The 26,758-nt window shown below is 61.0% G+C and overlaps 3 protein-coding genes across 3 annotated transcripts; 2 read left to right on the forward strand and 1 right to left on the reverse strand.

The window, feature by feature from the left end:
- The first annotated feature begins 401 nt into the window (after positions 1-401).
- Positions 402-3,564, forward strand: TM6SF2 (transmembrane 6 superfamily member 2). The gene is made up of 10 exons (XM_015886804.3): positions 402-554; positions 1,346-1,446; positions 1,532-1,629; positions 1,760-1,863; positions 1,939-2,021; positions 2,115-2,239; positions 2,343-2,444; positions 2,528-2,620; positions 2,719-2,838; positions 3,073-3,564. Exons 1-10 carry the CDS (start codon positions 463-465, stop codon positions 3,277-3,279), a joined length of 1,125 nt encoding a protein of 374 aa, XP_015742290.3. The 5' UTR covers positions 402-462; the 3' UTR covers positions 3,280-3,564.
- Positions 3,565-3,896: 332 nt separating this feature from the next.
- On the forward strand, positions 3,897-8,122 carry HAPLN4 (hyaluronan and proteoglycan link protein 4). The gene is made up of 5 exons (XM_015886767.3): positions 3,897-4,211; positions 4,951-5,056; positions 5,318-5,680; positions 6,190-6,492; positions 7,195-8,122. The coding sequence occupies exons 2-5, from the start codon at positions 4,951-4,953 to the stop codon at positions 7,530-7,532; spliced, it is 1,110 nt and encodes a 369-aa protein (XP_015742253.1). The 5' UTR covers positions 3,897-4,211; the 3' UTR covers positions 7,533-8,122.
- Positions 8,123-8,795: 673 nt separating this feature from the next.
- NCAN (neurocan) lies at positions 8,796-21,370 on the reverse strand. Its single transcript, XM_015886766.3, has 15 exons — positions 21,059-21,370; positions 16,668-16,747; positions 15,391-15,792; positions 14,657-14,831; positions 14,455-14,582; positions 14,074-14,367; positions 13,276-14,001; positions 12,124-13,191; positions 11,893-12,009; positions 11,676-11,789; positions 11,372-11,530; positions 11,177-11,259; positions 10,953-11,097; positions 9,702-9,884; positions 8,796-9,611 (listed from the first exon to the last, which is right to left on the reverse strand). The coding sequence occupies exons 2-15, from the start codon at positions 16,738-16,740 to the stop codon at positions 9,463-9,465; spliced, it is 3,816 nt and encodes a 1,271-aa protein (XP_015742252.1). The 5' UTR covers positions 16,741-16,747; positions 21,059-21,370; the 3' UTR covers positions 8,796-9,462.
- Positions 21,371-26,758: the final 5,388 nt, after the last annotated feature.

The following is a 26,758-nucleotide window of genomic DNA, read 5'->3' on the forward strand; positions in this document are numbered from 1 at the left end:
GGCTGAGATGGGGAGGTCATAGTGGTGCCTGGCTCCCAGCAGGGTGTTCTTAGCCCCATTCATTGCAGACCCACGTTGGTTTTCACGCTCTTCACTCCCCCCTATGTGCTGTGAAGAGCCGTGCCCTCCTGGCTCCGTTAAGTGCTTAAGAGCTCCAGAATGAGTTGGCTAAAACACACACATATCTATAACACAAACCAATGCCAGCTTCCAGAATACAGAGGGAAAACAACAACAACAAACCCCAATAAACACAAAACCACCCCCAATTCTCAAAGCCCCCGGGTTCCCCCATACATACACTGCAGCTCCCACATCCCAGCCCCATACCGGGGGGCTCTGAGCCCCCTCCTTGCTGCACCCCCCCACCCTCTATTCCGTGCTCCTCGCTGCCGCTTTAAGGGCGCTGTCCGGGCCCGGCCCGGGGCCGAAGTCCGTCGGGGTTGCGGCCGGTGCTCCGGGATGCAGCTCCGCTCCGGACCGGGCGCTCTCGCCCCCGCTCTGCTCGCTCTCCCCGTTGCTCTCGGCCTGAGCGGCGCTGCGGCGTTGGAGGAGTGAGTTCGGTCCGGGGCTACGTCGGGGTTGGGACAACGCTGCGGGTGTGGGGCGGTGTTGGGCTCCGGGTCGATGCCGCGGGGGGTTCGGTGCTGCCCGGGCCGAGGGAAGGGCTGCGGTTCGGGTATGGGATGTAGAACGTCCCCATGGGTTCTCACCCCAAAAGTGGGGCGGCTCGTGGCACAACGCAGAGTTGGGGTCACCCAGCTGGGGTCGGGGCGCTCAGTGCTTCCCCCTCGTAACTCCCATCCCCTCTATCTCAGCCCCGTATCCCCCCCTCCGGCATTGAACCTCCCGAATCCCCCTCCCAGGGTCATCCCTGAAGGGTCGTTGCCTCCGCCCCACAGCGGCCCCATCCTCACCCCTTTTGCCTCTCCTACCCGGCAGCGGACCCGAAGATGCTGCCCCGTGGGGATGCAGCCCCTTATCCCCCCCCACCCCATCACACCCCATAGTGACCGCAGGAGCCCCCCCCTCGCGCTGCTCCATCACCACTCTTGTATTTGAATTCCGAATTAATCGTTCCACGGGAGTAATTAGTCATGTAGTAATTAATGATACACTACTAATAATGCACTTCTGCGCTGACAGCGAAATCATCTGATTGTTTTGGTGTTGATTTAATTGTTTTTAATGAATACCTGTTGGTTTTGGATGCTGGAGGGGGAGGGGGGGGGAGGTTGTCTCCTCATTGCCTGTTCATTTTATAACCAGCAAAATGGATGGGGGAAATAAGGCATATGGGGAACAAGGGTCCCCCCCTGCCTGACCACCCCCTCCTGTCCCATAGTAACCCATTGCTGCTGGCAGCTGTGCTGCTCCTTGCTGTGCTGCTCGCCTTCATCTACTTTGCCAGTGCTGGGAGCTACTTCCAGGACCCCCTGTTCTGCGGTGAGTGCTGGGGCTCCCAGCACCCCTATTCTCTCCATTGGGCATTGGGGTCACACACTGAGCCCATCCCTGCTGCTTCCTGCAGTGTTTGTGGTGCTCTCCTTTGTCTCTGCCGTTGATCTGATCATCTCACTGGAGGAGGATGGATTCATTTCAGGCTTTGCAGAGGTCTACGTGAGAGAGGTACCACCCCATCACAGCCATTGGAGTGGCCACAAGCATCACCCAACCCACCAGGAACACTAAGGGGAGATGGGGGGGGGGGGGGGGGAAGGTGTTCACCCCCACCCTGTGATGCTCCCCATCCACACAGGGTGAGCCATACCTGCGCACAGCACACGGCATCATGATCTGTTACTGGGATGGCATCGTGCACTACGGGCTGTACCTCGCCATGATCAAAGCCATGAGCCAGAGGTGAGCGGGGCCGGGGGGCTGAGAGTAGGGGAAGGGGGGGGTGTGTGCTGGGCTCTGACCTCATTGCCTCTGCAGGAAGAGCTATAGGAGCCTGGGTCTCTTCTGGCTGGGCTCTCTGGTGATGAGCATCCTCGTCTTCCTGCTTGGGAACTTGATAGGTACGGGGCTGTGGGGGGATATTGACACCCACTGCTCCCCATGGTGTTGCCCCAGGGATGAGCTCAGTCCCCATCCCACATTCTCCTCCTCAGGCAAATACAGCTCTGATATCAGCACCTCCTTCCTCCTCAACCTGCCCTACATCCTCATCCCCATCTGGGTGGGCACGAGGCTCTTCCAGCAGCCCAGGACTGTGCCGTGCCTCACAGCAGAGCAGGTGGGCACCAATGGGGCAGGGGCTGGGCGGCATCAACCATATGGCATCGCCATGGGGCACAACCCAGCACCATGGGGCATCAACAACCCTAATCTCCCCCCAGATTGAACAGGAGCAGCGCAGGTGGCTGCACCAACGGCCCCACGACCTGGTGCTGGTGCTGGTTCTGCTTCTGATGGCTTCCTTCACCTTCTTCAGGGGGATGGTGAGTGCTGGGGGCCAGGGCAGGGGGAAGGGGTGCAGACCATGCACTGGGATGGGCTCCTTGCCACCCATGGATCCATGCAGGTGGTGTTGGACTGCCCTGCTGACTCCTGCTTTGAGTACATCTACCAGCACGAGCCCTACCTGCGTGACCCCGTTGCCTACCCCAAAGTGCAGGTGAGTGCAGGCACTGCATCCCAACAGCCAGCACATAAAGCAGTGGGGACCCTGTGCCAACCCAGGACATGACAACTGCTCTGTCCCTTTGCTCACAGATGCTCATCTACCTGTTCTACGTCCTCCCCTTCCTCTGCCTCTGCATCTACGCTCTGCTGCGCCCGGGCTGCTCCTGGCTGCTTGACTGGAGCCTGGTGTTTGCTGGGGCCATTGCACAGGTAAAGGCAAGGAACTGGAGTTTGGGGGGGGGGGGTTGCAGGTGGGCACCCACCCCGCATCTGGAGCAGCTCCCAGAGCTGCCTCCACAGCCTGATAATTAATTATTCCTCGGCGGATCTTAATGGAGCCAGGGATGAGTTTTGCCAGAAATAGGCTGGAGTGAACCTGTGGGTCTATAATAGGACGTGGGGCACAGCAGCACCCCTCGGTGCCATCCCTTCCTCTGTCCCCAGGCTCAGTTCTCCCACCTGGGCTCCTCACTTCACACCCGCACGCCGTTCCCATATCAGACCCCCGAAGATGTCTGGTGGAGTTTCCTCATCACCAACGTCCTTTATGCTCTGGGGCCGCAGCTCCTCGCCCTCCGCTGCCTGCACAGCCCCACGTTCTTCCTGCCCACCTCCTCCAGCAGCCTGCAGGGGGGCAAGAAGCACCAGTGAGCTGCCAGCACCTCCCCCCAACCCAATCCAATGGGATGCTGCTGGGGAGGGGGCTTCCATTCCCTTGCAATGCTCCGGTCCCTCTGGTGCCCCCCTATGGTCCTGGGTGCACTGGGGGGACCTGGTGGGTTCTGTGTGTGGCTGGATGGCCTGGGGGGGGGGTCTCACTGGGCCCTCCCCCCCCCCCATCCCACCCATGTGCTGGCTGTTGGGATACAGCAGCATGGAGCATGCCACAAACAAAAACTGTTTACAAAATAAAGGAGTTCGGGTCCGGCTTTGTAACACGGGTGTGTGTGCAGTGTCCTCACGGCATCTATCCCTGTCCCCATCCATGTCATCCTCCCCCCCCTCTCCACAGCCCTTTCTGCCCTTGCCTTGCCCTTGGTGCTGGGGATGCGGTGGGGAAGGGGGGGCTCAGCATGGAGCGGGGATACAGGCGGGGGGGTGAGAGGTGTGTATCAGTGTGTGCGGGGCTGTGCACAGTGTGTAGAGCTGTGCACAAGTGTAACGATACCCCGCGGGTGCCCCATTCACATCCCGGCCGATCCGAGGGTCCCCATCGGTGCCTCCCCCCCCTCCAGGTGCTGCTCTTGGGGGACAGACCGGGGAGGGGGGGTTCGCCCTGTCGATCTTCACACACACACACACACACACACACACACACACACACACACACACCACCACCAGGGGCCGCCCCGCCGTTTCCCCGCCCGCCTGGCGGTACCGGGGGTGCCGGTGCCGGTACCGGTGACCTTGGCAGCTGGCGGCCCTGCGCAGCTCCCGGAACCGGGCAGGGCCGGGCCGAGCTCCCGGTGCCGCCCCCTGTGCGGAGCCGCACCGACAGAACCGGCGGTACCGGAGCTCTCCTGCGGTCACCCCCCACCCCCTCCCCGCTTCGTGCCGGCAGCTCAAGGGTGCGCGGAGCCACGGTAAGTTCGGGACGTCCCGGTACCGGCACCGCGTGCGGGGCGGTTCGGTGGGGCCGGAGCTGGAGGGGTTCGGGCCGTTTCCCCGCTGTGCTGCGCTGCTCCCCGCATCCCGCAGCCCCGGAGCTCCCGCCGCAGTGCCCCGCACTGCAACACTGCACCGCACCGGGACCTCCACGGGGGTGGGGGGGGAAGGGCTGCACCTCACTGGGGTCTGCCCAAGACCCTCAGCCACGAAACGACCCCGAACTCTGCGCACCGGGCCGGGGGGGTTCGGCCCCACAGCGGGGATATGGGGCACGGGGGGATTGTAGCCCTCGGGGGGGTGGGGGGGGACGGGGACGCAGTGCGGGGTTGTGGCCAGGGAAAGGGATGCGGGTCAGTTGGGGGGGGTCGCGTTGCAGCCCACTCTGGCTCCATCAGTTCAGTTTCCAGATGTGCCATAAATAACTCACGAGATCCGTCCCGCAGCGTGTGCCATGAAATATTCATCCTGGCTGTAACTGAGCGGGTGAAGCTGAGTTCAGCACTGCTCACAGCCCGGGGGTCCCTGCGGGGCACTGAGCCCTCACCCCACAGCGCTGCCACAACAGGAGATGGGCACACAGTGAATGGAGGTTGGGGGGGGGGATGTGGGGGTCTTGCAGGTGGGGCCCGGCCTTTGTAGGGATGGGGGGTCGGATGTGATGCTTTCCCAGTGCTGCGGTGTTGGTGGGCGCTGATGGTTCTGCTCTCCCCCCAGATGTGTCCCCAGGGGCTCTGGGCTGCGCTGCTGCTGGTGGTGGGGGTCCTCTCCTCTGACCCACCACCCAGCGCCAGGGGAAGGAAGAAGATTGTCCATGTCATGGGTGAGTGCTGGGGGGCCCATGGTGGGGGACCAGGTGCCCCTCTGTAGCCTTTAAAGAGTGGGGTTTAACATTCATTGAAGCACAATGGAGCTGTCCCGTGGTTTGCAAAGCTCCCCAAAATGAGGAATCCTCCCCAAAAGCTGCTCCTGCCCATCCCTGAGCCGAGCGAGTGCTCTGCCCCACCACATCCCCGTCCCATCTGACTCTGCCATGGGGCAGCTTTGGGGACGAGGACCCCACTGAGCTCAGTGTCCCTTACAGAGGGGGACAGCGGGGCCGTGGTGGTGCAGACAGCCCCGGGGAAGGTGGTGACACACCGGGGCGGCACCATCATCCTGCCCTGCCGCTACCACTACGACGTCTCGGCCCACGACCCCGACGAGATCCGCCTCAAATGGACCAAAGTGACGGAGCCGATGGACTTTGTGGATGTCTTTGTGGCCCTGGGGAAGGCACGGAGGGCGTTTGGCAGCTACCGAGGGCGCACGGCGCTGCAGGAGGACGGCTTTGGGGACGCCTCGCTCATCATCCGCAACGTCACCCTGCAGGACTATGGGCGCTATGAGTGCGAGGTCACCAACGAGCTGGAGGATGACACCGGCATGGTCAAGCTGGATCTCGAAGGTAACAGCACGGTGCTGGATCTGATGGGGATGGGGACATGTGGGGATCATTGTGTGCTGCATGGGGTGACATCGGTCCCGGTGCCGCATCCTCGGGCTCAGCTTTACGGCTTCTTGTTTGTCCCGGCATGTGCTGTGTTTTATTGCATCTGTTATTGGCTTTTATTGTTGCTCCAGGTTTACGCTCTGGCAGCTCGTAAAGGCCGGAGATAGATAGCAGCACGGCCTCGTAAAGCACCAGGGGGGACCGGGGCGCGTGGCAGCATCGGTGCCGCACGTGGCTGGGAGCTGAGCTGTGGCACGGGCTGGAACAGCTGGGGATGCTGAGCCAAGGGGAAAAGCTGTGTCAGCTCACAGCTGTGCTGCGTGGTCAGTGCACGCCTGCTGCTGCAGGGGCTCAGCCCCACGCCTGGATGCTCTGTATGGCATCGCGTCAACATGACCCCCACTTTGCTATGGGGTGAAGGGTGGGTGACACCCACACATCCCAGCCCCACTCACACCCCACAGGCGTCATTTTCCCCTACCACCCCCGCCTGGGTCGCTACACCCTGAACTTCCACGAGGCTCAGCAGGCGTGCCTACAGCAGGACGGCATCCTGGCCTCGCATGACCAGCTGCACCAGGCCTGGCTGGAGGGCATGGATTGGTGCAATGCAGGCTGGCTGCAGGACGGCTCCGTGCAATACCCCATCTCACACCCACGGGAGGAATGCGGCCGTAAGGACACGCCGGTGGGTGTGCGCAACTATGGCTACAGGCACAAAGAGAGCGAGCACTACGACGCCTTCTGCTTCACCTCCAACCTCAACGGTGAGTGGGGAAACTGAGGCACCACTCTGCTATTAGGGGAGACTTCCAACAAAGAGAGAAGGGGCCATTCCCTGTATTCTCTTTGTGCTGCTGGATGCTGATGTGGGTTCCCGGTCCCAGGAGGTGGTTGCACATCCCTATGTCCCATCATGAGGGGCTCAGAAGTGGGGACCCCCATCCAGGACTGGGATCCATCTGTGTGCCCCCATCACCCACAGCTCGGGGGCACTCACTCTCAACTCATCTCTGTGTTCCCTGGGCAGGAATAGGGGATGGAGGTAATTGCAGCTGTGAGTGGCCCAGGTGATGGATGAGGCCCGGGCCACACAAGACAGATTGGAGCCACGAGGGCTCTGGAGCTGTGTAAATTCCTCCTGGCTGGCAGAGCAGTGCAGGGGGGGGCTTTGCGGATGTTTGTTTAATGGTGGCAGGCAGGATAAATAGCGGGCAGCACCGCCAGCACTGAGCAGCCCCGTAAATCTGCCCATGCTGAGGGGGGGGTCCTCGCTGCCAGCTGTTCACCTCCTCCATCCCTTCCAATGAGGATTGAGGTGGGGAAGCCCAGATCCCCCACAGGGATGGATGTGGGGCTCACACCTCCCAGCAGCACCGCCCAGCCCCATCCCCACCCAATGCTCCACCCGCTGGTGCTGCACCCCATCCACAAACCCCTTTATTTCCTGCACCCCCCCTCCTCCCTAGGCAAAGTCTATTTCCTGAAGACATTCCGCAAGCTGAGCTACACCGAAGCAGTGCAGGCCTGCAAGAACAACGGGGCAGCCGTGGCCAAAGTGGGGCAGCTTTATGCTGCATGGAAGATCCAACTGCTGGACCGCTGCGAGGCGGGTTGGCTGGAGGATGGCAGCATCCGTTATCCCATCGTCAACCCAAGGGCACGCTGCGGTGGCCGGGAGCCTGGTGTACGTAACCTGGGCTTCCCAGATAAAAAGTACAAGCTTTTTGGGGTGTACTGCTTTAAAAAGGCTGGTGATGCTCCTCCTGAGAAGAAGCAAGGTAAGGGGCATCCCAACCGCGTGTGATGCGGCGTTGGGGTTCCCTATGAGGCTCCCCCAGCCTTGCATGGCTATGGAGCATCCTTGGACTCCGCTGGGAGCCCCTGGGGTTGGGGCTGCACACGTGGAACTGGAAGAGCTCAGGTGATGCCAGCGGGTGCTGTGCTGTGCTCGGGCCCGGTGATGCCTGGGGGGAATTGAGGCACCAGGAGGTGAAAGCACTGAGCTGCCTGGGCAGGAGGATCCAGCACCAACCTGGCAGAGCCCATCTGAAATCATTGCTTTAGAAATCAGCGCATTGCATGTGCTAAAAGCCCGGCCGGAGCAACGCAGGACTGAACTCCTGTATCCTTGTGCTCTCCAGCTCTGCTCTGGGATCAACCCCACCTCGGGGTGCTGCAGGTAACACACAGCAGAGGGGGCACGGCCCCAATATCTGGCACCAATGCAGGTGGTGCCCATTCGAGGCAGCAGCCTTTCGCCCTCGCGCTTGGCTTAGTGCAGAAGCTGCCCCGAGCTGCTACCCCCGGCTGGGGGCAGCTCTGGGTGTCATGTAGCCCCAGTGCTGTGAGCTGGACTTAGGTGAAATAAAAGCTTCAGCTGCTTTGGAGAGCTGAGCTGGGCTCACGTGTCTCCTTGTGCTGGAGAGGGCAGCAAAAGGGACCCTGGGGTGCACAGAGCCATGGGACAGCACTCACTTCACCTCCCACCCAACTGAACATGGTTTCTCTCTATCCAAAGTTCTGGTCCAGCAAAGCTGGGTATGTTTCAGGTCTTCTCCAGCAGCATCCCTACAGCATCCCTACTACAACCCTACTGCATCCCATCCCCACTGACAGATCAAGACCAGCCCCAAGTGTGGGGAGCAGCACAGTGTCAGCAGTGACCCCTGAGCCACCATGGGGACAGTGGGGAATGGGCTGGGGACCCCATGTCCCCCACATGGGGGGGCACAGCAGCTGCTTCTGAGCTGGGCACAGCTGAGCACGGTGCATCCATCACCTTCACGGCCCTTCTAGTGCTGGTGACAATAAATAGCTGCCAGGAGGTGACACGTGTGGCCACTAAGAACATAGGGAGGGGACTGGGGGGGCCACCAGAGCCCCAGGTGATGCTGTCACACAGTGATGAATGGCAGTGGGGAGGTGATACAGCCCTGATGTGAGGAGGGTCGTGGTTGGATAACACCAATTTAGCAATGAAAGGATGCGGATGGAGAGCACCATGGTGACAGTGAGTGCATCCCACCTCCTCAAGGTCCCCATTAAAACAAAGGCTCTGGGGCTGCTCAACTGTTAAAAAAATTTATTAAAATGTCCAGCAGTACAGAAACGCAGAGTCAGAAATGCCACGGAGGAAGGGAAAGGGGATACGGGACATTGCAGTCACATCGCAAACAGCTGAGATCAGAAAGCGCCATACACACACACGCCAACTCCAACGGGGAACCGACAATGAATGGAAAAAGGGAAAATCCAACCCCAAAATCCAGCCCAAAGGGTCCCACAAAGCAGGACAGGGACCCCGTGCTGGATGTGGGGACATCGGTGGGGCAGAAAGACTGGGGCGGGGCGAGGGGGGGCTGTTAAAAAAACGGAGCCCCCCACAGGGCATTGGGTGATGGGTGGGGGCTGCTGCGTGTCCCCCCACAGCCTGGAGGGGAGCAGAGCCCGGGAGGCCATCGGCCGCCATGGGGCAGCCCCCCTTTAGGACCCAGCGGGGATTTCGGGGTCCCCATGTGGGGTCAGGGGCTCGACCCCGGGTTGGGGCATGCAGGGGGAGGGCTGGGGACACACACGCAGCCGCCCCCACTGGGTCCTATTCCCTACAGGGCCGGGCATCCTAGGAGCTAAAGCAAAGGGGGTTATAAAAGAGGAGGTGGGGGATGGAGGGGGTCAGGGGACGTCACCACGTCCCGTCCCACGGACGGCTGTTCCTGGGCTGCAACCCCCCGGCCCTAGAAGTAGTGACCCTCCTCCATCCAGTCCAGCCGGAGGTGCTTGTGGTGTTTTCTCCGCTCCTTGCGGGGTTTGTGATGGTGATGCTGGTGGTGAGGGTGGCTGTGGCGGTGTCGGTGGTGCCGCCGTGCCCGGTGCGACCTCCTGGCTAACGGGGGACAAAGAACAGCGACATGAGGGGGTCAGGGAGACCCCATCCCTACAGCCCACCCCCTCTCCCCCCCCAAACCCCACTAACGTTTTGTGCAGAGCAGTTTGGGCCGGTCCCATTTGCCGTTGCTGTGGCACCTGATGGTGGGGATGTGGCGTTGGGTGAAGCCCTCCTCGCACTGATAGCGCACAGTTGAGTGGATGCTGTACTTCTCTTTCTTCTTCCCCACAAGGAACGCGTTCTCCACCTCCGGGGGGGGCCCACACAGCACTTGGGGGGGGAACAGAGACCCATCGGTCCCCATCCAGACCCCTGGTACCAGCAGGGGACATGGAGACAAGGGGACATGGGGACAAGGGGACACGGGAACAAGGGGACACGGGGACAAGGGGACACGGGGACATAGGGAACACCCCACACCCATCATGGCCTTAGGATAAACCCCACCCCATCCCATCGGTGCTGCAGTGAGGTGTTCCCAAGGATTTACGGAGGTAATTAATGGCCCTATTGGGGAGAGCGCATCGTTCCGCGCGGCCGCGGGAGCGGGAGGAGAGCTCCCAGTGAACAGCTGGAGGTTAATATAACTTTCAAGATAAGGAATGAGAGCTTAATAGTTTTAATGGTGGCAAATTAAGCAAATTAAAGTGGAGAGGGAAGAATTAACTACAGAGGAAGGAAAAATAATGGAGATTAAGGGGAGCTGCTCGAGTTTTCTTTGGGAGAGGTTTCCTGAGGATGAGGAGGTGCCAGGAGGCTGCAGGATGGGGACGTGGGATAGGGAGGATGCAATGGGGAGGCTGGGGCCTTGGGATGGGGATGGTGTGGGATGGGGGTGTTGGGATGGGGAGGAAGGGGCCATGGGATGGGGATGCTGTGGGATGGGGATGCTGTGGGATGGGGATGCTGGGATGGGGAGGAGGGGGCCATGGGATGGGGATGCTGTGGGATGGAGGTGCTGGGATGGGGAGGAAAGGGCCATGGGATGAGGATGCTGTGGGATGGGGATGCTGTGGGATGGAGGTGCTGTGATATAGGGGTGTTGGGATGGGGAGAAGGGGGCCATGGGATGGGGATGCTGTGGGATGGGGGTGCTGGGATGGGAGGAGGGGGCCTTGGGATGGGGATGCTGCAGGGTGGGGATGTTGGGATGAGGAGGAGGGGGCATGGGATGGGGATGCTGTGGGATGAAGGTGCTGGGATGTGAGGAAGGGGCCTTGGGATGGGGATGCTGCAGGATGAAGGATGGGGCTGCTGAAGGGTGTGAGACGAGGATGCTGGGGGTTGTGGGATGGGGATGCTGGTGGCTGCAGGATGGGGTTGGCAGACGAGCAATACCTGTGCCTTTCTTGCAGATGTAGGGCAGGTTGTAGTTGCAGGGCACGTCGTTCCACTTGCCAATCTCATGGGACACCAACACCACACAGTCCTCACCGCCCGCAAAGAAGTTGTCGGGTTGGTTCTCCCTCCAGTTCTCATATTGCTGGTGGGAAACAGAGGAGGCTGAGAGCACCCACATCCCACATCCCCCACCCCAGGAGGAGCAGCCCCACAGGTCTCACCAGGCCAGTGTTGTCTGTCCATTGGAAGTCCTGCTCCACAATCCTGTCATTGAGCCCGATCCAGGTGTTCTCATGTCCAAAGCCTGGTGAGAAAGGCATCAGAGGTGGCCCCAAGCACTGGTATCCATGGGGCTGGGGATGCTGCTCCTTTCCCCAAACCCCCCCCCCCCGCCCCCGTCCCCAATGTGCCCATACTGTTAATGAAGCTGTGCTCCTCCTGTGAGTGGATGCTGGTGAGATGCCCTGAACGCCGTCGGCAGTCGCGCTCTGCGTCCTCCCAGGAGCGCCGCCGAGAGAAGTAGCGGTAGCAATGGCCCTGGAACTTGTGCCAGTTGTGGTCACAGCCCTCCGTGTCTGCAGGGATGTGGGGACACCAAGGGTGGGGAGAGGGATGGGCACCCCCCGGGGTGTATGGGGACTCCAGGGTTCAGCTCCCCACCCCCTATAGGGCAGGGCTGGGGGGTCCGAGGGCTGCCCTGCCCCATGCCACCCTCCCCACCTTTCTCGCAGCGGCTGCCGCCATAGCTGGGCAGACAGAGGCAGACGAAGGCGTTGACCTCATCTATGCAGGTGCCACCGTTCTGGCAGGGGCTTGACAGGCAGTCATCAATGTCTGTAGGGATGATGAGGGGCTGCAGGCACACTGAGACCCCCAGCACCCCCTGCCCTCCCCTTCCCCACCACCAGCATCCATCCCAACACGGCCGCCTGCTCACCAATCTCACAGTTCTCCCCAGTGAAGCCCGGGGCGCAGCTGCAGCCAGAGATGGAACCATTGGCATGGCATGTCCCACCGTGCAGACAGGGGTTGGTCTGGCATGGGTCAGCTGGAGCTGTGGGGTGGGAGCAGTGACATTGGGGCCCTTCACCCAACCCACCCCATTGCCCCCAGCCCCATGCGGCAGGAAACCTCTGCCTTAAACCCAACCCCAGCACCCCGTGCTCACCATGCTGGCTGCTGTTACTGGTGTCTGCCCACACCAGCAGCTCCCGCTCCTCCACCACGGGCTCCTCGCCGCTCCCACTGTCAGCATCCAGCAGTAGGGCCCCCCCTGCCCCTCCTGGTGTGGTGGGCTCAAAGAGTGGTTCTGCACTCGGGGCTTCAGGCCCCTCTGGCACCCATGGGTGAGGGGCAGTGGGTGATGGCCAGTGGGTGTCAGGGGGTGCTGAGGGATGGGTGGCCATGTTGGGAGGGGGTTCGCTCTTTGCCTCCCCTGAGGTGTCCTCCTCGCCAGGGCTGGGGGACTGTTGGGGATCTGGGGGTTGTGGGGGATACTCCTCTTCTTCCAGCACTGGAGCAGAGGGGTTTGGGTGCTGTGGGGCAGCTGTAGGGCCATCTCCCACCCGCCCACTGCCCTCCAATGGCCACTCGGAGCCCAACTGTGGGGTCACCTCACTGTCTGTGGGGGGAGCCGAGGGGACATCCGGAGCCACTGGGGTGATGGCTGCTTCATCCTGTGGCCCCATCACCACATCCAGGTGCTCATGGGCAGGTTGAGCCCCCATTTCCAGAGCCCCTTGGGGATCTGTGGGGCTCAACCTGCTCTGTGGATGGGGAGAAGACACTGCAGTGGGGCTGGGGCTGCCAGGAAGCCCCATGGGTGGGAGGTCGAAGGCCACTGCCTTCCTCTGCCTCTCCAGCGAGCCATCACCCAGTGCCCCATTGCTGTCACTGCTGGGCTGGGCGGCTGTTCCAGGGCCCTCAGCCACTAGTGGAGCTGGGGGCAGTGGGGGCCATGGCAGGATGGGGCTGTCTTCTTCCTTGGGGGCAGCATCCCCGGAGAAGTCCTCGGTGACATCTGCAGGTGGCTGAGGGGAGTCACCACGGGGCTGAGCCTCCCCAGTGCTGACATCCTGGTGGTGAGGAATGTCACCAGGAGCCACGGGACTGGGTGGAGATGATGGCAGGGACGACTGTGTGGGGCCACCGGGACCTTGTGGGGCTGAAGGGGGGCTCCACTGCGGTAAATCCCTCTGGGAGGGAGGCACAGGGGTGATGGATGGTGCCAGCAGCTCTGCAGAAGATAAGAGCATTGTGGGGTCCCCTGGGTGGGGTGGCAGAACCTCGATTCCACCCTCCCACCCCAGGCATCACTTACTGTGGCCAATCTCCTCCTCCACCTCATTGGAGAGTGGGTAGGGATCTCCTCTATGGGGGCTCTCAGCACTGGGACGGGTGATGCTCCACGTTTCTACTGTGTTGGCTGCAGCCCCCTTCACTTCCAGGGCCAGGATGGGGGCCTGGGTGACTGTCCCCACCGGGTCCCCAGCCACTGTGTGGTCATCGGCCACTGTGGGGTCCTGGGCCACCAAGGGGTCCCGGCTCTGCTGCTGCAGCTGGAAGTAGCGCCCATTCAGCCCAGCATAGCTGCTCTGCTTTGGGGTGCTGGGGGTTTCTGCTGCCACAGTGGGGACCATCCCCAAAGCTGGTGGTGCTGGTGGTGAGCTGGTGACCTCCTGGGCTGGACTTTGGGTCTGTGGATGTAGGGTGAACAGGGGCTCAGGTGAGTCAGGGAATCCTTGTTGCTGGTCCAGTGCATTGAGGGCTTCATCCTCGAGTGGCCACACTGATGAGGAAGGGAAGGATGAAGAGGTCGTGCTGCTGCCCATGGGGATGTCACCACGCCACGCTGCCGTCACACTGCTCGCCAACTGTTCATCCTCAGCACCACCCGGCCCCACAGCCCCCAGCTGTGGCAGGACGCCGGCACGGGGGCTGTCCCCGGAGGTGGCCATGTCCTCACGCTCCACCAGCACATTGTCACTGCCCAGCGGTTCTGGTTCCTTCTGCTCTGCGGTGGAATCGGGAGCACCCACCGTGTCCCCTGCAGGGATAAGGATTAGGGGTGAGCTGCTGCCTGGCACACAGTAATGGCCCCAAGACCCATCCTTGTTACCTTTATAGCAGTATGCATCGAACTTGGAGGTGGGTGGGGGGAAGCCGGTACGGTTGGGGAAGCGGTAGAGAGTCCTGACACCCGGAGCTTCACCACCACACTTCCTGCGTGGAGTCAGGATGGGGTACCTCACGCTGCCATCCGCCAACCAGCCCGGGTCACACTGGTCCAGGCCCTCACGCCAGGCCAGGTACAGCTGCCCCGTGGTGGCCAACGCAGCCCCACGGCTCTGGCAGTGCCTCCGTGCCCCCGCCAAGGTGAAACGCCCTGGGGCTGTGGCATAGAACACCTTCCCTGCAAGAGAGGATGGCGCATTGCATGGCCACCCCATCCCATTGAGCACACAAAGGGATGTCCCATGCATCACCCAGCTCTGCTTGCCTTGCAGCTCCTGTGCATAGCAGTAGACATCATACAGCTCATCGGGCTCCCTCTGGCCATAGCTGCGCACCCCAGGGAGGCTGTTGCGGTCCCCATAGCAGCCGGGTCGGGACAGTGTGATGGGATACCTGCAGGACAGGCTGCGGTGGGTGCCCAGCTCTGTGCCAGCAGTGGTTGAGGGGTGCTGGTGCCACTCACTTACCGCACACTCTGGTCAGCCAACCAGCCTGCATCACAGTTATCATAGCCATCCTCAAAGGCAGCCTGTAGGTGCTGGGGAGAGGCGATGATGGCAGAGTTGTCCATGCAGGCACGTCGGGCAGCAGGGAAGGTCAGAGCATAGCGAGAGCCAGCAGGGCGGTAGTGGAAGACAACACCTAGAAGGGAGCAGCACTGCTCACACACAGCGTGCTGGGTACATGGGGCACACATGTTGGAGTACATGGGGTGAAGGATTGACATGCAAGATGGGGTGCACGGCTCACAGGTAGCACAGCATCACAGAACCACCAAGGTTGGTAAAGACCTCCAAGATCATCCAGCCCCACCACCAATATTTCCCCACTAAACCATATCCCTCAGTACAACAGCTAACCATGCACAGCTTGTAGGGTGTGCACAGCTCAGGGGGAGCTGACAGCATGCACAGCTTGCAGAGGACACACACAGTGCACTGCTCACATAGGGTGCACAGCTTGTAGGGTGTGCATGGCTTGCATGAGGTGAACGGCTCACAGCATGCACAGCTTACAGAGGATGCGCCCTACAGCTCACACAGGATACACAGCTCATCAGATACGTGCTGTTCACGTGCATCCCATGCATAATCCACGCATGCTGTGCGTTGCTTGCACGGGCTTCATGGCTCACAGGGACTGCACAGCTCACATAGGACTCACACAGCCCCCCCAAGGCCCTGCAGCCCCCCCAGCTCACCCATCACCTCGAGGGGCAGCAGGTCCTGCTCATCATCGATGCCAGCCACCACCTCGCAGCGGTACAGCCCCGCATCGCTGGCGCGGGCGGCACGTAGCAGCAATGTCCCGTTGTAGCGGTCACGGGCGTAACCAGGGAGGGACACACGACCCTCGTAGGCTTTCACCACCTTCACCACGTTGTCCTTGGCCACCAGGATGGGGACGTCCTCCCGCTGCCCGCTGGCCGAGCGCACCTTGCTCCATTTGACACGGGGAGGGTCCGGGGGCTCGTTGGGGCCCAGTGAGGCAGAGGGATGCAGTAGGAAGAGGCAGGGCAGTGCCACGGGCTCCCCCAGCCCCACTCGTACTGCCTGGTGCTGCACCCGGCTGATGTGGATCACCTTCCCATCGTCCTGGGAGCCTGTGGGGAGAGGTGTGGGGTACCGCGGGGGTGGGCTGCAAAACAGGGCATTGAGGGGGGCTGCTCCATCCCTGTGCTGCCATTCAATGGCACCAGGAGAAGCCACCCCCAAGCTGGGAGAAAGCACGGCAGCGATTCCTAGGTTCATAGAATCAATGAGGTTGGAAAAGACGTCCATCCTCCTCCTGCACTAATCCTGCTCGGCCTGGCCACGCTCCCATAAATCCCATCACTCTCAGCCTGCCCTGGGGTCATGCAATGCTGAGCTGGTTGGGGATGGTCACTAATCCCAGTGCTGCCCTCCATTGCCTTCCCACCCCACAAAGCTTCACCCCAAGCCCATTCCTGCCTTGGGGGTGAAGGGGGGGTCACAAAGCCCCATGGCAGCTGAATGCTGCTGTGTCCCTGCTGTGTGGGATGGGGATATGGGTGGCCTGGTGTTGTGGGATGTAAAGAAGACCCAGAGATGCATAAAGCAAGCCATGGGGGTTGGCTCAGAGGGGGGTGCCAAGCAACGGGATTAAGGGTTTAAGGGATCCCAGTGAGGGGGGAGCATGGCCACCCAGGGGGGCTTTTCCCTCACTAATCCCCTGCCGACCCTTCTTCATCCCACTGTGGGGCTGAGGCACAGCATGGGCACCGTACAGCCCCAACCCCCACTGAGCTGCTCCTTCTCCCTGTAAGTATTCCTTATCACTGGTGGTTCCCTGCTTGCTCCTGCTGCTGCTAATTGTTGTGGGCTCCTCACCCCCAGCCACTGAGTGCTGGGGACTCGAGATGACTCCCTACTCCTCTCCCAGCCCTACTCTTCCTCACCCCACAGCTGGGGGGTGGGGAAACAGCACCCATCCCCACATGCCACCCACCTCACTTACCCAGCACAGTGATGGGGAGCAGGGTGAACCCAAGCAGGAGCCAGCAGCCGGCATCCCCCATCACATGGACCATCCTTAACCTGCAAGGAGAGCAGGGTCAGCTGCTTGCTGCTTCTTGGCTCTGTGCTCTACAAATCACTGTGGGGTTGCAGCAGCATCATCCCCTTAGAAGCCACAGGAGCAGCGTTGGCTCTGCTCAGCAGCAGCACACGAGCACAGGGAGTTTGGTTTTGCTCCTGATGCCACACACGGTGACATCCCCACTACTCCACTATAGAGGAATGGATGCACTCGGGGGTCCCACGACCCCCCAAAGCACCAGGTGCAGCCCTCACCCTCCTCCAGCATTAACATGCAGCGGGTGCCTTCGGCTGCTGGAGCCGGGCTGGAGCACAAAGCTCCCATCCATCTGTTTTACCGCAGCACCGATTAGTGCTTTCTAAATCATCTGCTCTCCAGCCCAGGAGGGTTGTTCACTCCCCAGCTCTATCAGTGAGCAATGGAATGACCCTGCCCTGTCCCCTGCCCAGGATGGGGAGCTTCTGCTTCAGGATGGAACCCCCCGACCCTCCCAAGCAGCAGCTTTGGCTCAGTCCTCAGCTCCCTGCACCCTGATGCTCCATTTTCCAACCCCTGATTTCTCACCTTGTCCCTTCTGCTTTTAAGGACAAAAATAGAAAGAAAGAAAAAGAGCAAAATGATAAGAAGAAAAGGAGACCTCCCCGTGTTCAGTGTTAGAAAAATGGCCCTTCTGGTGGGTACAGAACTGGGTTTTATTTCATCTCTTCTACAGAAGAAACCATCTGCAACCCTATGGTTGCCCCTTCCCTTTTGCACAGCTCCGTGGTGATTTCTGCTTCCAAAAGCTGCTGCTAAGAAAAGCAAAGGGGTGACCTGACCTGCAGTGCAGCTCCATGCTGAGCCCCAGCCTGAGCTCACCATGGGATAAATAAGGGAGCAGCCAGGAACAGCTGCCCCACAGAGTGCCCGAGAGCCTGGCCAGGTACAATAGCTGCTGTGGGGTGGGATTGAATTGAAGGTAACCAGGAGCTGCTGAGCTCTGCTCTCTGGGACAGAGATCCCACCCCTTATGCCCAGATGGAAATCAACACTCCAATTTTCCCTGTTTTCCTGCTCCAGAAAAGAAAGATAACCAAGTGCCTTGGCATGGTGTGGCGTGGCCAGGCTGGAGTTCCAGCTCCTGAAATGCTGATGTTGCTTTTCTAAGGCATCACGAGCTCTCCCAGCACAAACCCTTGGTCCAGGGGTTTGGGAAGGGAAAGCTGCAGGACCCCCAGGTGGGGATGGAGTGATGGGTGCTGCTGCAGTCACACACAACCTTCAGATCACTCACAGTCCCTTCTTTTTGGGGGGGTCTTTTGCCCTTGTTTTCCCTTTCTACACCCCTCAGCACCCATCCCCTGCAGTTTCCAGCCCACAGAAGGCAATGGGGCAGCCCCAAAGGCAATTGGGACCCTGAGGAGCCTCATCCACGTGCCCACCTATAAACACTTCCTTAAGCTCTCTACTGTTTACCCAGTGCTGCTGCTCTGCAGACAGACGCTCACTGAGCAAATGTGGCCCGAACCGCTGGGTAAACATGCCATATTTTATTCAAATGTTAAACATGGAAGTTGCTCTTTGGATGTGCAACTGCCTGCCATGGCCGGATGGATGGATGGATGGATGGATGGATGGATGGATGGATGGATGGATGGATGGATGGATAGATGGACCACGGTGCCATGGCCACCCCTAGGCTGGCAGCAGGACCGTGTGCATGGAGAGGACGTGGGGCTGCGTGACCGTCACCATCCCTGACATCAGCATTTCTGCAGGTTTTGCTTTCACAGCAGGGACAGTGCAGTGCTGGGAGGGGACAGCAGCGCCCGCTGCCTCCTTGGGGACCTCAGGCTGTGAACCAGGTGGGGTCCTGGTGTCCCCCAGCTTGGGAACAGGGCACACTCATTCCCAGCCTGCTGCTGCAACCAGCATCTGAGCACATGGGGACTGCATCCCTGGCATCACTGGGACTGCTTCAAGCAGGAGGACAAAAGGAGGACCCTGCCACATCCCCAGAGCACAGGGCAACCTCAAAAGTTGATCCCAAGGTCAGGGAAATGGCACTGCAGCCCCATTCCTACCAGCACCGATACAACACACAGCCACCACCACACACACCCCATCGGGACCACTGGGGACAAAGCAGAGCCCAGCACAGCCACCCTCCCCACACCGATTCTCCTTATCACATCTCAGCGCCCCGCTAATTACAGAGCAATCTCCTCCCACCTCCTGTACCCACCACCCGTAACCCAGCCCTGGTGACCCCATCCCGGGCGCTGCGGGCTAAGCCGGGTTGTCACCGTGTTGTCCTCGGCGGTGACAGCAACACACATTTATTGGCACCCAGAGCCGGTACCGGAGGTTCCACCGCATCCCGAGAGCTGCGGGTGGGTGATGCCGCGGGTTGGTGGCACGGTGCAAAGCCGCCCCCCAACCCCCCCCCCCCCCGCCGCCCTCCTCCCCGGCCCAGGCGAACATTGTCACATCTGTCACTAGCTGTCACCTCGTGAATAATTCATCAGACTCATGAATATGCAAAGCAGGGGTTGGTGATTAGCTCCAGCTGAAACCTAGCTCAATTCCTCCCTGGCCATTGGGTGCCGGAACGACCCTGCGACTTTTGGGGCCCTAAAAGCCCCGAGCAATGGGGGGGGGGAGGGCTGCGGGGTGAGCGGACACTGGGGACAGCGGGGGGGACACGGGCTGAGGATGAGAGGGAAGGAATGGGACACTGCCACCCCCGTGGGGCCGCAGGAGGACGGGGTGCCCCCACCCTCGGCTTCGACCCGGCGGTAGGGGTGCCCCATTCCCGCACCCCCCCCCTTAGGCGGGTGCTGACACCGTGATCTCCGTTGTCCCTACGGGTCACTCCGGTCCCCAGCTCCACCGGGGGCATCACACCGTGTCCCCACAGCGCCCCACATCCCATCGGCGGGGATGGGGAACCCACGCGGACCCCGCTGCGCTGCGTGGAAGGACCCGGCGGCTCCTCGTCCCCTCCTCTCTGCCCACAACAAAGGAATTCTGCACTCCGCGCTGCCGTCACAGCAACGTGACGCTCCGCTCCCCCCCCCTTCCATCCTGAGAGCATAAATTAGCACCTCGGAAAACTGTGATCGTGTCCAATATGGGCCCTTTGCTGGGTGCGATTTTTATTAGGCAGACAGTCTGCAGCCTTTATTTTAGAATTTGCTCTTATTTTTATTTGCTTTTTTTCCTTTTCCTCCCCTCTTTCGGGCTCTCCCTGTGAGGCTGAGCCCCAAACCCCACACAGCATCACGGCAAACCCCACTCCTGCTCCATCAGCAGCTCCGGTGTCCACCCCAAATGCAGTAGGTTGGTGGGTGCAGGGTGTGTGCATCGGGGATGGCAAGGGGACGGGTCTCAGCACCTCCCTGCCCACAGCACATGGGATGTGCTGGGTCCATGGGGACACCCCGAGCATCGCAAACCCCTTGTGGTACCCAAACCTGCACCCACTTCTCCCTGCATCACTGCAGCCACGCCGTGTCCCCATGCTGGGGGAACTGGGACTCATCCTGCCCGTGATGCTGAGCTCCTGCTGGGACCCAGAGAGCAGAACTATCAGCTTGGGTTGGGGGGGGAGAGGGGGGCACTGGGGGCACCGTGTCTGGGCTGTGAAACTTTCTGGCTCCCTCTCTGCTGGGGGAACATCGGTGGCACCAACACGGAGCAGGCAGCGTGTGCAGGGAGGGGGCTGTGAATTTTAGGAAGGGGGTCGCGGTACATCATAGTGGGGGGCACCCATTTGCCAACACCTGCCACCCTTCCCATTGTCCCTGCTCTCCTCTCCCTGACACTGCATCACTGCCACCATCCTCCAGCCCTTCTTGTCCTACAGTGCTGGCATTCCACAGCCCGGGTGTCCCCAGCCTGAGAGCACCGCTGACCCCGTCCTGCTGTCCCCAGCGACCCTCCATCCTGCAGCCCCCACGGTTCCACCCCATTGTCACCCAAGCCCCATTCCCGATCCCCTCAGCCTGTGTCTCTTCCAGTCTCCCCATCTCGAGCTCCCCAGCCCCAACAGCCCCCTCGGTATCCCCAGCCCCCAGTCACAGCACAGCCCTCTTCCCAGCCCCCCTCACCCCAATACACCCCGATGTCCCCCAACCCCAATCCCTCCCTCCGCAGCCCCGGTACCCGCATCCCCCCTCCGTGACAACCGCGTTATTCCCATCCCCGATCCGTCCCGCTCGTGTCACAGCGGTGCCACCGCCCCCATCCCCGGCCCCGCCGGCACCGGGCACCGCAGCGGGGGCGCGGCGCGGGCGGAGCCGGTACCGGTTCCCCGGTACCGCACGTACCTGGGGCCGTGCTCACGGCACGCAGAGGGTCATCGCCGCCGGTGGAGCCGCGCACCGAGCGCCCCGCCGGCACCGGGGGCTTAAAAGCGGGGAGCGGATGGGGGGCAGCGGGGCCGGGTCCCCCGGAGGGGGCCGAGCCGGGCCGGGCCGGGCCAATCGCGGCTGGCGGCAGGCGCGGCCCCCCCGCCGGTGCCGCCCGCACCTGCCCGCAGCGGCGGAACCCAAACCCGCTCCGCGCTGCCCGGTGCAGGGCGAGGGGCGGCCGCGCATGCGTCGCCGCCCCCTTTCCCCCCCCGTTCCCCCCCAGCAATCGGGGCCGCCCCCTCCCCTGAGAGCGGGGCCACCCCCCGCCGCCGGCACCGCAGACCCCGGCGTTGGAGCGGAGCGGGTTTTCTCTGGGGGCGTCTCTTTCCATGCCGCCCCCCCCCCCCGGTGCAGCGTGTCCCCGCATCCTGCCCCGGCACCGGGGGGGTTTTGGGGTGTCACCACGCAGGATGGATTCCCTGCAGCCCTCTCCACCCCACTGGTGTGTGGGGACAGGCTGGCTCCATGCATGTTTCTGGGGGCGTCTGGATGAAGGACACCTTCCCCATACCCCTAAACCCCTGCTGCACTTAGCACCCTGCAGCCCCCCAAACCCCCAACCCCGTGTCCCACTCAGCCCCACGGCAGCTGGAAGGAGCTGAGGATGCAGAAAGGAAGAAGGATGTGCAAAGCCTGGGAAAAGCCTGAATAACCCCAACAAAGTGATGAGACATGAGGAAGCTCCGATGCCAAAAATGACCCCCAACATGGGGGGGGAGATTATCAGTGGGGGTGGGGGGCTTTGTTCCCTCTGAACCTGCCAGCCTGAATGCAGAATGCCACCCTGTCTCCTGCAGCTTGGCCGGAGATGGGCACCCTTTCTTTTCCTCATCTATAGGATGGGTGCACGGAAACCCGAGAGCAAAGTTCTCATTTCCGACTGCATTGTGCGGGACTTCACAGCCCAGGCGCTGCTTCCTGCCTTTTGTGAGCCCCTGTCACAGAGCCCTTCTGTTCCCCTCCTTTATGCCACTGCAGCTGGCATTCCTGCCCCAAAAGGTGCCCAAGAATGGGGGAAGGCATAGGGGTTAAGGGCACTATGGTGTTTGCCAAGTGGGAGAGGGGAGAAGGACCTGGTGCTGTTACTGTGCTGACACCACACTGTTCCCACTTCCCATACATCCAGGTGATGGGTGGTGTCACCCTACAGGTCTCCAGTCTGCAATAGGGCTGGGCCCTCACACCCTGGGTCAGCCCCACAATGCTCACTCAATCCTATGAGCACCATTTGGGATGAGGATGCTCCTGGTCCCACACCCACAGCACTCCCCACATCTCTACTGTATTCCCTCCCTGAGGATGTCACCAGCTCTTCCCTTCTCCCAGTAGGGAACTGAAAACAGCCATACAGCCTCAGATGGGTGATTCCTCCCCTGCCCTGTGCTATGGCTGCTCCGGAGCCCTGTTAGCATTGAACCCCATGGGCAGCCCCAGCCGTGCCGATGCGTCGCCAGCCATTTGTCTTGCTGAGTGAAGGTGCTGGCGGTGAGTTATCGGAGCTCTCCTCTCGAGTGGAGATAAATGTCATAACAGACACCAGCCAGCACGGCTTATGGATGAGCATTTAATAGACACTGCTCCCCCTGCGCTGCCAGCTGCGCCGTGCCCGGCCTATAGTGGGACAGCACTAGGGACCATCAGCTGTTCCTAAGGGCAAGAGGTGAATCTGTGGGGTCCCTGTTCCCCCTGGCTGAGCTCTGGTGTCTCCTCCTGGCAGGATGGAATGGGAGATGCTGCTGCACGTGGTACAGAGGGATGTCCTCAGTCCTCCATGCTTTGTGAAGACTTGGGATCTGCTGTGGGGTCCAGCTGTGCCTCCAGCCCATCCTTATTCCCCACCCTGTCTCCCACATCATCGCTCACCCATGAAGGGCACCAGCAGCTCCCAGTGCCTGGAGTCCACTGTGTCCCATGCCCGCAAGCACAGCAGGGTCAGGCTGGCTGCCCCGATAATGCAGCACGTGGTCACTCTGCTCTTTGGCTCTGCTAATCTTCAACCCCATCCGGTTATGCCCGAGGGAACGGAGAGGGGATTGAAGCATCTTTTTGAGCTGGAACGAGGCTTTCTGGTGAAATCCTGCAGCAGTGTTGCCGTGACGACCCTCCTGCAGCTTCCATCCAGCGATGTTTTCCTTTGTTGTGACAGGGACTCGGGGAGGGCGCCGGGGAGGCAGCAGCGGGTATAGGAGTGCAGCAATGGGACCGGGGCTCCTGTCACCAAGGGCCGGGACCTGCCCCAGCCCCCGGGGACAGCAGCACTGCGGATGGAGCATGGCCACAATGAACACACACACACACACACACCCCATTACATAGGGAGCAGGAGCCACATGTGACATGAGTTTGGAAGCTCTCAGCCTCCTGCCGAGGACCACAAAGCAGAGGGGACAGCGTTAAGGAGCAGGACAGCCGAGTGGCTCAGGGTGCACATAGGGACCCATCCCACACCCTGCAGGACCGCTTGTTATTCCACTCAGGTTTGCTGCCAGCTAATGGAGCTGGTTCCAGGAGAGCTGCCACATTCATTGGGAAAGCAGCGTGTTAATGAGGCCCCTGCCAGCGCAGCTGGGGCCAGAGCTCAGGGCACTGGAACAGGGACAGGCAGTGGACGGATGGATGGATGGATGGATGGATGGATGGATGGATGGATGGATGGATGGATGGATGGATGGCTCGGTGGGGCTGGGTGAGCAGCAGTGTCAGGTTGGGGTGAGATGTGGCTGTGGTGTCAGTGCTGGGTTTGGAGCAGGGCAGCACACCCTGATGGCAGCTCACCCTGATGACAAGACATGGCAGGACACCTCAGTGCTCCAGAGGGGGTGTGCTGAGCTCTAATGTCATGAATACACTGTCCACAACCCCACTGCTGCTCCCAGCAGTGTCCCTGATCCTGGTCAAAGCCAGCACTGCCCTGGACTTGACCCGAGCACAGTGACCAGGGCATGGAGGGGTCTCTGGTCTCACAGTGCTGGGCTGGAAGCTGTGGTGGGTACAGTGCTGGTGATGGGGCTCTGCCCTGGCCAGGCACAACTCCCTCCAAACCCACCAGCAGGATGAATTGATTTTATTTTCTGTTTCCATGGCAGCTGCCTCCTTCCCATCCCCCTCCGGCCTTCTGGCAGCCCAGCCTCGCTCCTGAACCCTCCCACAGCACCCACCTTCCCTGGGGACACAGGGACGTGGCTGTCACCCATCCCTGTCCCCCTCTAGGGACTCCCAGGAGTGGCATTGCTCTAAAGGAACCAAACCTGAACCTCTGCCCCAGTGCAGCATGGATTTGGGATTAGGGTGTGTGGTAACAGAGTACACGCATCCCCCTCCAGCATGAGCATATGGGACATTAACCCAACCTCAGCTCCCTTGACACCAGCAGCAGTTAGCATAGGGCTGGATGTGGTGCTGTTTTATTAGCCCTGGTGGTAATTGCCCTCCTGGTCCTGCCCTGTACTGAGCAGCATCTCCTGCATGCAGAGCCAGGCTCATTAACAGCACACATCCCCCCTTGCCACCTGCTCACAGTGACAGTCCAGCCACCACCATCCCCATGGCACTGTGGGTCCCCCAGGTGCTCAGCACCCTCTGCTCCACTCATGGGTTCTCAGTCTACTGGGACTTCTGCAGCCAGACGTAATAAAGTCATTGAGGTGACATCCCTCATCCTTCCTCCTCCCAGTGCAATGCTCCCTCACTGCCATGCACTGCTCCTTCCCATTGTGAAGGTACCACCACGCTGCTATGGAGCATCAGTTCCAACCCTAGTGCCAGCAGTGCACCAAATCCCACCCAGACCCCTTAGTGTGGGCACCCACAGCCCCTCCATGTGGGGATGGAGGCAGAGCTGCATCCCATGGAGCTCCCTGAGAACAGGCAGAGCACTGTGCAGGGCAGCAGCCGAGGAGCTGAATGGGCTGTGCTGCATTCACCGGTAATCCCCAGTGTTTACACGGAAGTGGAAATCAATTGCTGCAAGTAATTAACTGCAAAGGGCACAACACCCGCTTCTTCTTTAGAAGCAGCTCCTGTGCCAGCCGAGGTTGCTCAGCAAAACTCACACGCCAGCATCCAGCACACAAAAAGCCCTGGCAGCTCTTCCTGCACTCAGCCACAAGATGCCTGCACTGCTCCTGGGGGGGCTCCCAGCAGTGGGGTTGGGGCTCTGGCTCCACTCTGCCCTGCTGCTTCTTCCATAGGGATAAAGGCAGCTCTGAGTGCAGGCTGGATGGCAGCCGGGAGCATTCAGAGCTGTGGACAGGAGTGAATCATCCCACAGCATTCCTCGAGAGTGAAGGAGGTGCAGAGGATGAGGAGCCTCGGGGATGGATGTGGGGTGCTGAGTAGGAAAGAGAGGGTTGGGGTTGAGGCATGGAGGGGGGGGGAATGTCATCCTGGTGTGCCCCCAGTGGGGCTGCAGCAATGCAGAGAAGCCTCGATGTGCCCCACATGGAGCTGGGATGCTGCTGGGAGAGGTAAGTGGGAGGAGGCGTGGGTCGCAATGGCAGAAATAGCAGCCCAGTCCCCCGACGTGCATTTAACCGAGTGACATTTAAGGCTTGTGTGTTTCTGACCCAATTTCTCAGGCGAAACTCAAGGAGAGGAGGAGGAGGAAGGTGCAGCAGCACGCGGCGTGAGTGCACGTGTGCGCTGGCGTGTGCCACTGCATGCACGTGTGTGCTAGCATGTGTCCTCCCCGCCACGTGTGTGCGTGAACACATGTGCCAGCATGCACACGTGTGTGCATAGTGCTAAGATGGGGGGGGGGTCCAAGGCAGGAACACAAAGCCCCCAGGCCCTGCACATTGCTGTGCTGCGAGGGGGAGGTGAGGGCTTTGCAGCACTGGGTTTATTTTTGCTGTTGCCTGAGCGCAGGCAGCCTCAGCACGGTCACCGTGACTCATGCAGGCAGACAAACACCCAGGGATGCTCCAAAGGGCTGCAGATCACCACGGTGGAGGTGGTGGCTTTTGTCACCTCCCTCAGCAAATTGGGGCTGGTGGGGGGATGCGGGATGCAGCGGGGATTGGAGCTGAAAGCATCACTGAGCAGCTACAAAGACACGGAGCCGTGGGCAAAGCGCAGCAGCACCGTGTGCCTGGGAGGGAGCACTCTGAACAGCTGCCGTGTGTGTGCAGAGGGCTATTGCTCCTTGCACAACTGTTGTGGGCACGGAGAATCGAGGTGTGCAGCAGGGATGGGTGCTGCAGAAGGGCTGGGGTCACCCTCTGCTTCCTGCATTGGCGCAGGGGTGCTGGGGTCATGCAGGGATTTGGGAGCACGCTGGGGTGTGCAGGGGTGTTTGAATTTGCTCCATTGCAAAGATGTTGGAGCACGGTGAGGATGCTGGAAGATGCGGGGATGCTGGAAGATGCGGGGATGTGGAGCATGCAGAGATACCCGCGTGCAGCGATGCTCCGGCTTGCAAGGATTCCTGCACACACCGCACTCCCTCACTGCAGTGCCTCGAAGCCGCTATTTCCAGCCGCGTTCCACCACTGCCACCTACAGAGCGGGACCAGGAGGGCACCGGGCCGGGGACGGCTCTGAGTCAGCCTCGCTGGAGTGGGGGGGTCCCCATAGCCCGGAGCTCTGAGCCCGTGCTGGGACTGGGAACGGGGTGTT

Source organism: Coturnix japonica, chromosome 16 (assembly GCF_054131305.1).
Source record: "Coturnix japonica strain WE chromosome 16, WE-NBRP24, whole genome shotgun sequence".
Lineage (NCBI taxonomy): Eukaryota > Metazoa > Chordata > Aves > Galliformes > Phasianidae > Coturnix > Coturnix japonica.

Bases quoted from the DNA above. Each gene is read 5' to 3' on its own strand.
- HAPLN4 (XM_015886767.3), top strand. From the start codon at position 4,951: ATGTGTCCCCAGGGGCTCTGGGCTGCGCTGCTGCTGGTGGTGGGGGTC. The intron at 5,057-5,317 runs GTGAGTGCTGGG...TGTCCCTTACAG, and splicing joins GAAGATTGTCCATGTCATGG to AGGGGGACAGCGGGGCCGTG. The intron at 5,681-6,189 runs GTAACAGCACGG...CACACCCCACAG, and splicing joins GGTCAAGCTGGATCTCGAAG to GCGTCATTTTCCCCTACCAC.
- NCAN (XM_015886766.3), bottom strand. From the start codon at position 16,740: ATGGTCCATGTGATGGGGGATGCCGGCTGCTGGCTCCTGCTTGGGTTC. The intron at 14,832-15,390 runs GTGAGCTGGGGG...GCTCCCTTCTAG, and splicing joins GCTGCCCCTCGAGGTGATGG to GTGTTGTCTTCCACTACCGC. The intron at 13,192-13,275 runs GTAAGTGATGCC...TATCTTCTGCAG, and splicing joins GGAGGAGGAGATTGGCCACA to AGCTGCTGGCACCATCCATC.
- TM6SF2 (XM_015886804.3), top strand. From the start codon at position 463: ATGCAGCTCCGCTCCGGACCGGGCGCTCTCGCCCCCGCTCTGCTCGCT. The intron at 555-1,345 runs GTGAGTTCGGTC...CCTGTCCCATAG, and splicing joins GGCGCTGCGGCGTTGGAGGA to TAACCCATTGCTGCTGGCAG. The intron at 2,839-3,072 runs GTAAAGGCAAGG...CTCTGTCCCCAG, and splicing joins TTGCTGGGGCCATTGCACAG to GCTCAGTTCTCCCACCTGGG.